This window comes from Chrysemys picta, chromosome 4 (genome assembly GCF_011386835.1).
Source record: "Chrysemys picta bellii isolate R12L10 chromosome 4, ASM1138683v2, whole genome shotgun sequence".
Taxonomy (NCBI): Eukaryota; Metazoa; Chordata; order Testudines; family Emydidae; genus Chrysemys; species Chrysemys picta.
In genome coordinates, this window is record NC_088794.1 from 6,104,593 (window position 1) to 6,118,166 (window position 13,574).

The 13,574-nt window shown below is 45.3% G+C and overlaps 2 protein-coding genes across 2 annotated transcripts; both read left to right on the top strand.

Moving 5' to 3' along the window:
• Positions 1–574: 574 nt before the first annotated feature.
• Positions 575–2,158, top strand: LOC135983481 (olfactory receptor 5AR1-like). Its single transcript, XM_065595789.1, has one exon. It carries the CDS (start codon positions 724–726, stop codon positions 1,660–1,662), a length of 939 nt encoding a protein of 312 aa, XP_065451861.1. The 5' UTR covers positions 575–723; the 3' UTR covers positions 1,663–2,158.
• A 9,822-nt stretch (positions 2,159–11,980) lies between these two features.
• Positions 11,981–13,405, top strand: LOC135983482 (olfactory receptor 10T2-like). Its single transcript, XM_065595790.1, has one exon. It carries the CDS (start codon positions 12,177–12,179, stop codon positions 13,131–13,133), a length of 957 nt encoding a protein of 318 aa, XP_065451862.1. The 5' UTR covers positions 11,981–12,176; the 3' UTR covers positions 13,134–13,405.
• The last annotated feature ends 169 nt before the right edge of the window (positions 13,406–13,574 follow it).

The following is a 13,574-nucleotide window of genomic DNA, read 5'->3' on the forward strand; positions in this document are numbered from 1 at the left end:
GCAGCTTTAATAGCTGAGTCACCGTGGTAATGTGAGGAGTGGAACCGGAGAAAGAGGGTCAGTTTTCTGGAGGGACCTACTTCATTGTGACGTCAGGAGCTCAGGAGTGCGAACAGGGGTCAGACTCCTTGTGCACAAATGCTAGAGGTTTTGCATAGAACGCTGGGTCGCCTCAGGAAACTGAATAAAGGTCTCTTTCCTGCCACTCCCTGCTTGCCCACATCCCTTATTGCTAATGAAACAACTAGCCTGGCTCCATAACAGAAAGTGCAAAAGCACCCATGCCTCAGAGACGTTCACACACCAAGTAGTACTTTGCCATGCAAAACGTCTCATTGCTCCGTGGTCGCAGTAACTGATGTGGGTGATTGGATCAGAATCTGACCCTGGAAATGACATTGTGCAGGTGGGTGCGTTGTCCGCAGCAAAGATTGAACTTGTCCCTGTGGCTTCAAGAGCATGAGCCACCACTCCCTGAGCTAGAAAACCTAGCATGAAGCCAGTGCTGGACTCTGAACACTCCATGTAGTTCAGGGAGTAGAGGGAAACAGATCTTCATGGTGGGTTGGAGGCTTCTGGAATCCGGAGATGGATCCACTGCCTAGAATTTATGCTTTGTTGAAAGTGACAGAGTTTGAGGTGTTTGCATTCAGCCCTCATTTGTCTCTTTTTTCAGTGTACACCTCACTTTCTCACCTGCAGTGGAGAGTGCGTCTGGGATAAATGGCGGAGAGGAATCACACCGCAGTGACTGAGTTCGTCTTGGTGGGATTCACACAAGACCCAAAGCTGCAGGTCATCCTCCTTGTGTTGTTTCTGTTGATCTACCTGCTGATCCTAGTGGAGAACCTCACCTTGGTCACCTTAATCAGGATTGACTCCCGGCTTCACACCCCCATGTACTTTTTCATCAGCAACCTGGCCCTCTTAAATGTCGGATACGCCACCATTATCACTTCCAGCATACTGATTACTTTAGTATCAGCAAGAAAAGTCATTTTGTTCTCTGGGTGTGCTCTGCAATTCTTCTTCTTATGCATCGCATTGTCCTGTGAATGCTACCTCTTGGGTGCCATGGCATACGATCGCTTCACAGCCATCTGCAACCCATTGCTCTACACCATCATCATGTCTAAGCGGTTCTGTGTGCTGCTGGTGCTGGGATCGTACCTAGTGGGCTGTGTTAATGCAATTGTTCAAAGTATATTTATATTCCGTTTGTCTTTCTGCAACTCAAACGTCATCAACCATTTCTTCTGTGACGTGCCCCCCCTCCTGAAGTTGTCCTGCACTGACACCCGCATCACAGACATTGTTCATTTCACCTGTTCTGCTGTGGTGGTAACACCTACTATCTTGATCATCCTCATCTCCTACATATACATTCTGGTTGCTATCCTAAGGATCAACTCTGCCCTGGGCCAACGCAAAGCCTTCTCCACCTGCGCCTCCCACCTGACGGCTGTCACCATCTTCTATGGAACGGGCTCTTTCATGTATTTACGGCCCAGTTCAAAGTACCTCATGGATCAGGACAAAATCATTTCTTTGTTTTATACCCTGATGATCCCCATGTTGAACCCCCTGATCTACAGCCTGAGGAACATGGAGGTGAAAAAGGCCTTTACGAGGATGTTAGACAGGAAGATTTATTCTCAGTGAATTTAAATGTTGGGAATGGGTTTTTAACAGTAAATGGGAGTGAAAGTGGGGAGTGAATTCTTTACATCATTATCTTGGTTTTTGTGGATAACCAACCATGTGCATCTTGCACCAAAAAGAACTAAGGGGCAGGTTTTCCAAGGAGATCTGCACCAAACAACTATGATTTAGCATCTCATGAAGTAGCCAGCTTCTCAGAGCTGCACAACTCCCAGTTAGGAACCATTTTATGCTAAGGCTGCATTTCCATCCTCAAGTGTAGGGCAGGCTGGTCTCATGGTTCAGGCACAGGCTGAGACATAGAAAACCTGGGTTCAATTTCTTGGTCTACAATGGACTTCCTGTGCGACCTTGGGCAAGTCACTTAGCCTCTGTATGCCTCAGTTCTCCATCCTTACAACGGGAATCGTGGCACTGCCCGGTCTCCCAGGGGTGCTGAGAGGGGAGATACGTTAAAGAAAAAAAGACAGTAAAGTGCTCGGAGAGCTACTGATGTAAGCAATAGGCATTATTATTATTTATTGTTTATTTATTTGTTGTTTTAAAAGCATGAGCTGGGCCCTCTAATAATGAGGATGGCTGAAAAATCATTTATGTTTCATAATAATAATAATGGTTTGTGTGTGCTTATTAATTGCCTTCTAGGTTTTAACTATTTGAGTTATTCGAACGAGTGAATATTTGGGTGAACTCTGATCATGTTTAGAAGATTTCATTACAGGGTCTTACCTAGAGTTAAAGGCATGCCCCAATGAGCCACTTTGGGCCATTTCATCTCTGCCTTATACAATATTAGTCCACTTATTTTGTAAAACCTTCTACTTACTCACCAACAGGCTTTTCTGTTTCATGGATAACTACATATAATTTACATCCGATAGTTGCCTGGTCGTTTATGCTAAAGCTTTCTATGGGTTTGTTCTTCTCAGGTTTCTAAGGATCACCTGACAAAATTACATACAAACAAAGCCACATCATTAGAAATAAGTTACGCCTACTGAGAATTTGGTCCCATACATACGTCGGTGACTAACATGACAAACACAGGCATGATGTTGAGACTATTGCATAAACTTTATAAATGTTATCTGTGTGTCGGTGAGCAAAAACTCAGGAAACATGACAACATCATAGACTGTCATTATTTAGAGGTGCCCAGAAAATATTCATAGCCCTTCGTATTCAATAAGTGTTATATGTATTTGTGTGTTCTGGTTTCGCTGGGTGGGTTTCCCATGGAATCTGATATCAGTGGGGGGGTGAGTAATGCAAAACCTAGCCTTTGAAGCTGAGAGGCCCTTGTTTTGATCCAGCAAACTGGTATGAGCATGGGGCAAAACCCAGCTGGAGGGATTTTAAGACTGGAACCTGCCAGGTCTCCATGTGGAAGGTGGTTGGCACTTGGGAAGCCAAATGTGCATTTTTTAGAACCTTTTATGGTTTTATGATATGTTTTCTCTGTGATGCACCATTGCCAGTTGTTATTGCCAGCTAAAGTGAGAAAAGATAACATTGTCTTTCAGGCATGGCAGATACCTTTCCGCATACCAGAAGGGCACAAGACACCACTGGGCAAACTTAACTCTGCATTAACAAAGGTTTGGGAAATTAATTTAGCCCAATTTTGCAGCTAAATATTGAATGTGGAATTTTCGAACTGCCTAAATAAAAAGCACCCATTCCCTATTGTTTTTAGCTGGATACTTAACTCCTAAAACCATAATGCTCTTCAATGCGACTTTCTTTTGGAAACTGTTTGATCTTGGTTTCAGAGGGGTAGCCGTGTTAGTCTGTATCAGCAAAAACAATGAGGAGTTGCATCTTGTGGCACCTTAGAGCAGGGGTGGGCAAACTTTTTAGCCCGAGGGCCACATCTGGGTTGGGAAATTGCATGTAGGGCCATCAATGTAGGGCTGGGGCAGGCGATTGTGGGTGTGGGGTTTGGGAGAGGGTGGGGTATGCAGGAAGGGGCTCAAGGCAAGGGATTGGGGTGCAGGAGGGGTGCGGGGTGTATGAGGGGCTCAGGGCAAGGGGTTGAGGGGCAGGAGAGGTGCTGCAGGGGGTTGGGGTGTGGGCTCCAGCCCAGTGCAACTTACTCCGGGGTGCCTGCCTATCCTGGCCCCGCACTGCTCCCGGAAGTGGCCGGCACCATGTCCCTGTGGCCCCTGGGGTGGAGGGGGGCAGAGGGCTCTCTGCGCTACCCTCGCCTGCAGGTTCCTCCCCCGAAGTTCCCATTGGCCGAAGTTCCCATTGGCCACAGTTCCCCGAAAAACAAAAGTTTGCTGCAAGAAGTGCCTGTGTGAACGACCGTCTTGTCGGCAGAAGCACTCTATGGGGGGCATCAGTGGTTTGTGCTGGATGGGGGCGTTGGAACAAGTTCATTCATATTCATAGGGAATATATATTTAACATACACACAGAGAGGAAACAAATGTCCGAATGACTTTTATATTAGATTAAGAAAAACAAGAGAATAAGAAAGAACAAATGTAAGTCCTCAGGCAAAAGCACAGTGTGTGCATGTCTGTATCCTCAGTCACGTGATGCATCACCTCTGCCTTACAAAATAGCCGCTGCCTCTGCAGACAGCAGATTTCTTGATAACGGGATCGTCAGGCGAGGGAACGAGGGGGAGTTCATCTCTCACTCTTCGGCATCAGTGCCCAGGCTGCCTACCAGGGTCCCAGCCGGAGCCAGTTATCACTCTATGGTTTCTTGGGTGGATGGGGTGGGGATATAAATACCTGAACATTAGGAATTTCTGGGATTATCAAAGAAGCTTAAGGGAGTTCGGAGCCCAAATCTCCACTGGAATTCAATGGAAGTTGGTTTCTACGTCTGTTAGCTGAGCACAACTGAGACCAGCAACTTAACCTTCAAGAAAACATCTTCCCTGGGAGGAGGGGGCAAGGATTAAGCCTCCATAGATTCTGCAGAGGAGCTTTGTTGAGGGCTAGCAGGCCTAGTGGTCAGGCTGCTGCCAAACCATCTCTCTGAGTTTTGGGATGGGTTTTCTGGGCAGCCTGGGGGGCCCAGCAGCCGAGTTACAGTTCATCACCTCCCTCCCACCTCAGAGCCCTCTTGGGGGTCTCAGGTGGCTGAAGGAGAAGGAAAGGGTAGGGGGATCTGGGATCTCCCTCTCCACCAGTTCCTGGCCCAGGGCCCAAATGAGTAGAGGTGAAGGATGGGTCAGTCCTTTCAGACTCTTACTCCAGATCCGCCTCTCCTGAGCTGCTCCCTACCTTTCCTGTTTTCCCTTCAGATTGGGGCATGGCCCCAACCCTCTGTTTACACAGTCTCAGTAATTCAAAGCTTAGCTTGGGGCAGGGGAGGCTTCCCACCTCACTCTGAATCCAGTTGTTCCCTCTGGTCAGGCCCCCCAACCTCCCAGCTGAATTGGACTCCCAGTTCTGGTCCTTCCCCTGTCGATTGCTCTGTCCCGGGTACATCCTGTCTTCCTTCTTCCAGCCGGCCGTGTCTTGTCTTGTCTTTCCCTCACCCAGCCAGCAGAGCTCCCTTTTAAGCAGGTCCTCTGTAGAGAGCATACTGGACATCTGTCAAGGGGCAGGGCTTTCTTGATCCAATATTTCTCCAACACTCCTTTACCGGTAGTGTGTAGGATGTAAACCTCCTCACAGTTGCATACACTGTAAGGCCAGAAGGGATGACCTCCTGTATACATAGACCTTGTGTGACCTCCTGTATACACAGGCTGCAAAATTATTCCCACCAACTGGATTAAAGCATGTCTTTCAGAAAGAGCTAATCTCGTTTTTAAAACTCCAAATGCTGGTTAGCCTACCGTAGGGTTGCCAACCCTTCAGGATTGTCCTGGAGTCTCCAGGAATTAAAGATAAATCTTTAATTAAAGTTTAGGTCATGTGATGATACCTACAAAAATAGTCCAACCAAAAGTAGCAACCCCAATCCACCAACTCCCCAGGGAATCTGTTCCAATCTTTGAAGACCCTCACTTCTAGGGAATTGCATCTTATTTCAAGCTTGAATTTGTTTAACTTCAACTTCCAGCCACTGGAACATAGAATCATAGAATATCAGAGTTTGAAGGTACCTCAGGAGGTCATCTAGTCCAACCCCCTGCTTAAAGCAGAACTAATCCCGAATTAAATCATCCCAGTCAGGGCTTTGTCAAGCCAGGCCTTAAAAACCTCTAAGGATGGAGATTCCACCACCTCCCTAGTAACCCATTCCAGTGCTTCACCACCCTCCTAGTGAAATAGTTTTTCCTAATATCCAACCTAGACCTCCCCCACTGCAACTTGAGACCATTGCTCCGTGTTCTGCCATCTGCCACCACTGAGAACAGCCGAGCTCCATCCTCTTTGGAACCCGCTTCAGGTAGTTGAAGGCTGCTATCAAATCCCCCTCATTCTTCTCTTCTGCAGATTAAATAACATGTTATGACTTTGTCAGCAGATATCTTTTCCACAATCAGATATCTTGTCTATGTGTCATTAGACAATGATCAAGTCACCCCTCAACCTTCCCTTTGATAAGTTAAATAGACTGAGCAACATTACACTAGAATTTCACAGTTTACTGTAGAGGACAAGAAGTTCTTTGTCAAAGTGAAGCGAAAGGAGGGATCTGGCTAAGTCTGGGACTCCCTGCTGGTTCCTCAACCTGCCTGATTGCAGTCGATCCTTAGTGGTTCCACAACACAATTTTGGTTGTTATTTAACTGAGCTATTCCTACAATAGTTGCTAGGGTGTAGGATTTGTTCTCCATGGATGGCATCAGCCTCTTTATCTCTTTGTGGCTTTTTTACCTTCATAGCTGCAAGGGTCCACACAATTTCTTTAAGTGTATTTATGCCCAAAGCACCATTTCTAAGCAATGCCTTGCAATCCATGCCCACTCAGTGTGGTGTACTGTCTCCCTCTAATGGTTGCTGGCTCATATAGGATGATAAACCTGCTACACACTTGGCTAACCAAGGTGAGTCTTTTAGCTCAAGGAGTCGAGGCTCTTGAATTAAGCTCCAGAAGTTCCCAACTTCCATTGCCAACAATGCACCCACGGGTATGGCATTACAACCCTGATATCCGAGAACAGCTGCCCATCAGCCCCTGCGTGAGACAGTGTTCTTCTAAATATTGTTGAATACTTTCAGAGTAGCAGCCGTGTTAGTCTGTATCCGCAAAAAGAACAGGAGTACTTGTGGCACCTTAGAGACTAACACGTTTATTAGAGCATAAGCTTTAGTCCACGAAAGCTTATGCTCTAATAAATTTGTTAGTCTCTAAGGTGCCACAAGTACTCCTGTTCTTTTTGTTGAATACTTTGTGAACTCGTAAATGCCTGTAAATCTGCTAGCTGCTGTGAACTGAGTTTTTGACTGAGAGGTATTTTGGGCCAGACCCCCAGCTGCTCAAAGCCATCATAATGCCACCGATGCTGATTTATGGCCCCTCATATGCATAGTGCTGCCAGTGCCGTGTATTTACAAATAATGAATTAGATCCCTCCCAGAAATCATGAGATGGATGAAAAATGTCATGAAGATTTATAAATAAATGGGGCTGGGCCTGCCAGAATCCATGTCAGGGCGGGGATGAATTCTGGTAAACCTATTAGCGTGCATGGTGGCTCCTTTATTATTTTTAGTAAGTTGTCCCTGTAGTGCATTTTGCCTTAGGAATACAATTGGCTTGCGTAGAAAGAGCTGTGTGGTACTTATCAGTGTAGCAACTACACCTGTTAACTGTTTCTAATGAGAAAACAAGCAGGTATCCTCAGGCATCCTGTTTGTGCTGGGAAATTCACAGTATAGGCAGGAAACTGCACAGTCCCAGTCAGAAGGGAGAGGGATGTGTATCTCCATCCAAGAGAGGGAAGGGCTGGGGAGCTCGAAGTTTGGGACTGGGTTACCTGTAAAGGAGTAAGGGATAGCATTCCTCTGTGGTCAGAGACTGGGAGCCCACCTGACTTGCCCGCCCCCTAGCCCTGAGAAAACAGGTGGAACTTCATTAGCTCACCTTTATATAAAAAAGGGGTTAGAACTCCGAAATGGACTGCCACTGAGTTTATCACTGAGAGGAACTGTTCCAAAAACCAAATGAACAATAGGGGAGATTGTCTGAGGAGGCCGGGAGGGCTGAAACTCTGAGGGTCAGAGTCAGGAAATTCTGTTAAGGGAATTATTGGGGTGAGAAACTGATTTGGGGAGGAGACTACTGTGCTTTCACAGGCTTTGAAGAAAGAGTCTGCCGGGGGTGGGATTGTGTTTGTTAAGAAGGTTCAGTGACAGAAACAACCTCAGTTGAAGACAGTGTCCCTGGATTCCTCGAGGAAGCACAGATGAGGGTTACCCCAGAGAGTGAGTTGACCTGGCAGAATGCAGCTTAGTCCGACAGGAGGAGGGCGCTGTAAGATAGGCCTGATCTATCACAGTGCCCTTGCTGGGACGTTGAGGGGAAACACAGATGCAGTTGCCCTAAACCGTTACAGGTAGATGCCCATTATTTTTAGTAGGTTGTCTCTGTAAGGATTTTTGCCTTAAGAATAAAACTGGGGGGAGGGATAGCTCAGTGGTTTGAACATTGGCCTGCTAAATCCAGAGTTGGTTCAATCCTTGAGGGGGCCATTTAGGGATCTGGGGCAAAAATCTGTCAGGGATGGACTTGGTCCTGCTGTGAAGGTAGGGGACTGGATTCAATGACCTTTCAAGGTCCCTTCCAGTTCTATGAGATAGGTATATCTCCATATAGGCAGGGCAATGTAGGGAAGCTTGCAGTGCCACCAACTAGACCTGCCCTGAGGACTCCATTCCCCAGGGCTGTCAGTGCTAAACTCACTTTTAATCTTTACAATGTTTCTCACTCCATGGAATTGTAAAGGGTGTTACGCAGACCCAGAGTACTCAGATTCCAGGATATAATGAGTATTGATCAGGGCATCACATGTATCAATAGTCAGCTTCAAAATGTAAACATTTCCATCTCGACCCACATGACTCCAAATGCACATGGATGGATTATAATTCCCTTTGAATTGCTTCAGGAGCACCTGGCCTGGATTAGAAGCTGGGGGGGGGGACAGGAGCAACGGGGGATTACATCCCAAGCGGTGATCAAAACCCAATATAAACATCTCTAAGCACAGATCCTTCTGGAGTTTCTTTCCTGGTGCTACAGGTATGTTATCTGGTGATGGCTTTATGTGGAAGAAAAACTAATAGATGCATTTTTAATGTCATGCAAAGGTATAGTGATCTACCTATCTGTCTGCCTAGCTATCGTCTCAATAATAGAGAGAAAGAAGGCTATAAAAGAGCTGGTAGGAATTCCATTCCATGGGAAATTCTGACATTTTGAAATTTGTTTTCATTCCAAATTGGAAAATAAAGAGAAAAAAAAATCCTACAAAATGAAATTTTGGGGGGAAAAATGGTTTCAGGCCAAGCAAAATGTTCCATTTCAATAAAATCAAACTGATTCATTCCAATTTCCAACTTTTTAATTTTATGTTATAATAAAATACATTTGAAACTGGAAAAAAAATTGAAAAGAAAACTCAAGACATCCCCGTCTTCTCAATTTTCCCCTTCAATTTTGTCAAAACAGCATTTCCTCATGGAAAAATGTTCTATGGGAAATTTTTCCACTAGCTCATATATATATATATATATATATATATATATATATATAAAAGAACTGTTGGACCTGAGTTTATCAGCTATTTTCAGGGTGTCTTAATTCAGAAATCATTGCAGGAAAGCATCCTGCCTGCTCCTACATTCCCTCATTCCAGGAAAAATAAAAGCCTCCTGTTCCACAGATGAAATAGTATGAGTTGGAACATGGGAAAGTAGGACTATTTAAGATGTATGGATGCACTGCAGATGCCTAGTGGGAAGACGGTATTAGAAGTACAGTGCCTGGAAGTTTAGTGCCCAGAATATCTTGGTTGATGCGGTGAATCCTTCATAATTTTTCCTTAAACAGCTGGATTGTGATAGCACTCAGACTGGTGTAAACCCACTGTGTTGCCACTGAAATCAACTGAGTTCCTCTGGATTTGCATTGTTGTTATGGAAGTTGTCTCTAGCACATTCATCGCCTTATTTCCCCTTTGAGATGGGCGAGAGAGAAGCAGATCGTTTTTACACATCAGAGTATGATTTGGTTCAGAAAGTTGGATGGTTGGTCTTGCGGTCTCTCTAGAAATGGAACTGAGAATCGTTGAGTGCTGTCTAGCCGCTAAATGGTTTTCAGCAATAGTTCAGAGGAACCAGTTGCTGCACCCTCATCAGCAATGATGAGAGCTGAATAAGTATGTTAGGGTTCAGCGACACTGCAAAGAAAAACTCACGGCACAGAACCTCTGAGCCTGAGTTAACTGATTTGAGCTTGCGGGGCTAAAAAGGCTGGAGCCCAGGTTCTGAGACCTTCCCCTCTTGCCATGTTACAAAGCACAGACTCCAGCCTGAGCCCAAACTTCCACACCGCTCTTTTTAGTCCCGCAGTCCAAGCCCTGTGAGCCTGAGTCCATTGACTCCAGGTCTTTTATTGCAGGTTAGATACTCTGAGTTACCCATTGCTTGCTAGCTAACTTTCCTAGTGTTGTAGCTGGGGTTTCGAGGAAAGCCTGGATGATGATTATGATAATATTAATGTCTAGCTCTTACATAGCACTTTTCATCTATAGATTTCAAAGTTCATTTTTTTCTATACCTCCGTGCCTTTACATCCACAACATATGCCTAATGACACTTAGAACGTGTATACTAGTTCCCACAAAGATCTCAAAGTGCTTTACAAATGAGTCATGTGGAGAAAGTGAATAAGGAAAAGTTATTTACTGGTTCCCATAATATAAGAACTAGGAGCCACCAAATGAAATTAATGGACAGCAGGTTTAAAATAAATAAAAGGAAATTCTTCTTCACACAGAGCACAGTCAACCTATGGAACTCCTTGCCTGAGGAGGTTGTGAAGGCTAGGACTATAACAGGGTTTAAAAGAGAACTGGATAAATTCATGGAGGTTAAGTCCATTAATGGCTATTAGCCAGGATGGGTAAGGAATGGTGTCCCTAGCCTCTGTTTGTCAGAGGGTGGAGATGGATGGCAGGAGAGAGATCACTTGATCATTACCTGTTAGGTTCACTCCCTCTGGGGCACCTGGCATTGGCCACTGTCAATAGACAGGATACTGGGCTGGATGGACCTTTGGTCTGACCCAGTATGGCCATTCTTATGTTCTTAAAACCATGTGAGCACAATTTCCCCCATCTTACAGATGAGGCACAGGGAGGTGAAGTGTCTTGCCCACGGTCATGAAGAAAGCCAGTGGCAGAGCTGGGAACAGAAATCAGGTCCACTAACTCCCAGTTCTATGTTCTGTCCAGTTGCTAATAGACACGTGCCAACATCATTTTTTCCCCGCAGAGATTCATAGAGTCTAAGGCCAGAAGGGACAATTGTGATCATCTAGACTGATCTCCTGTATATCACAGGCTAGAGAACTTCCCAAAATAATTCCTGGGGCATATCCTTTGGTATTAATAACACCCCTTATGAGTGGCATACATTACCCTTCTTTGGGAACTTGCAACAGACAATAAAAGGACTAAATAAAACTCTCCTCTTCTCGGATGACTATAAAAACATTGACCGTAGCTAAGCAGATGGTGTGCTACAGCCACTGCCTATCATCTCGTTGCTTCCTTGTACTCCTCCATCCATCAGTCTGCACCCACCTGTTGTCTATTGTCTTGTACTTAAATTGTAAGCTTTTGGGGGCAGGAACTGGTTTTTTTTTGTTCTGTTTTTGTACAGCATCTAGCACAATAGATTCTGGTTTATGGTAAGGTTCCTGGATGCTACCTAAATAACTGTCATAATAATAAATAGTCCATGAAGTCTTGATCCCTCTTGGAGGATAGATCCATCAATGGCTATTAGCCAGGATGGGCAGGGATGGTGTCCCTAGCCTCTGTTTGCCAGAGGCTGGGAATGAACGACAGGGAATGGATCACTTGATGATTACCCATTCTGTTCATTCCCTCAGGGGTACCTGGCATTGGCCACTGTCGGAAGAGAGGATACTGGGCTAGAGGGACCTTTGTTCTGACCCTGTATGGCCGTTCTTATGTTCTTTAGAAGTGATCCTTCTGAAACAAAGTGGAGTCAAGCTGAGGAAATTGGTTGGGATAAACTTACATTGTCATTGTCCATACTGTAACACCTTCCCAGAACCAGAGCATATTGCAGCCAAAGCTAATGTTACTACCGTAACTTTTATAAATCAATCAATAAATCAGTCAATCTACCCAGCTCCTTAAGTGGGCTCTCACCACTTCAATATCTGAGCAATGAATACATGACTATAAAATACAATAGAAACAAATCAGTAGTCTTGGGCTTGTTTTAGTTCCTTCACACCAATCATTTGATCATGTCTGAGGCTGTGTTGGAGCTAAGGAAGCAACTCTGATGGTGTTGTATAGCTCCTAAGATTTTTTGCCTCCTTTTCCCCCTTGAGTTTAGATGCTTTTGATGATGCCCAGAGGAAATGAGAGCACCGTGTCTCTATTTCTGCTGCTGGGATTCTCCAGTCTGGAAGAGCGGCAGGTTCTGCTTTTCCTGGTGTTCTCCCCGGTGTACGTGATAATCCTGACCTCCAACATCACCATCATGGCAGCCATCAGTGTTGATCGGAGCCTCCATACCCCCATGTACTTCTTACTCTTCGCTTTGTCCTTCTCGGAAACCTGCACCACTATGGCTGTCGTCCCCAAGCTGCTGGTGAGTTTGCTGTCGGGAAACCAAACAATTTCTTTCCTGGGATGCGCTGCTCAAATGTTCTGCTTCTTTGGCTTCGGGGGCACAAATTGTTTCCTGCTGTCCGCCATGGCTTACGATCGCTATGTGGCCATATGTAAGCCGCTGCAATACCCAGTTGTGATAAACAGGAGGGTTTGCGTTGAGCTGGTCGCCGTTTCATGTGCAACTGGCTTTCTTATAGCACTAGGCATCAGTTCCCTTATATTCAGTTTGCCCTTCTGTGGGCCCAATGCCATCAGACATTTCTTCTGTGACATCTCGCCCGTTCTGAGGCTGGCGTGCAGTGACCATCATATCATTGGGATTGCCATTGTTTTTCTGTGTGCCTTTGTTTTGCTAGGCACCTTCACAGGAATCATCCTCTCTTACATCTATATCCTCGCCGCCATCCTGAAGATCCACTCTGCCACAGGCAGGCGCAAGACCTTCTCCACCTGCGCCTCCCATCTCATCGTTGTGATCACACACTTCAGCTGTGCTTTTTTTGTGTATTTAATACCCAAATCAACTGCTTCCCTAGATGAGGACACTTTGATTGCCTTGTCTTATACCTTGTTTAGTCCTATGTTGAACCCTGTGGTTTATAGTCTGAGAAACAGGGAAGTTAAATCAGCCCTAAGGAAATTAACTACCCACACATTTCTTTCTCCAAAAATGTGAAAAGTTGCAAATTTCGGTACTTCTAATATATCAATGACTTCTGCATGATGTCACTGTTGCCCATGGTATGGTCTTCAAGGCAGTGACCTCGTCTTTCTCTTTGTCGGGGCATCAAGAGCACCTGTGGGTCAGTATAAATAATGGACAGTAAAAGAATATTGTTGCCTCTTATTCTGAAACCAGCACTGCCCCTCTGTCAATGTCTGGGGCCTTGCAAGTCAAATTCCCGGCAGCAGTTAAATCTATGACGCAGAGTCTGGCTGTATTCTGAGTGTAACTTGCTTTATTCACACATATATATACCAGCCCTGAAATGAGATGGTCAAACAACATGCAGGGCCATCTCTTATTCCAGGAATCTCATCCCAACACTGATACCCAGGGAGCAACTCTGCCTCAAAAATTGACTTTAATCAGAGACCAAACTCTCCTGCCACTCAC

What these genes read in the sequence shown, in the direction of transcription:
- LOC135983481 (XM_065595789.1), top strand. Translation starts at nt 724, where the DNA reads ATGGCGGAGAGGAATCACACCGCAGTGACTGAGTTCGTCTTGGTGGGA.
- LOC135983482 (XM_065595790.1), top strand. Translation starts at nt 12,177, where the DNA reads ATGCTTTTGATGATGCCCAGAGGAAATGAGAGCACCGTGTCTCTATTT.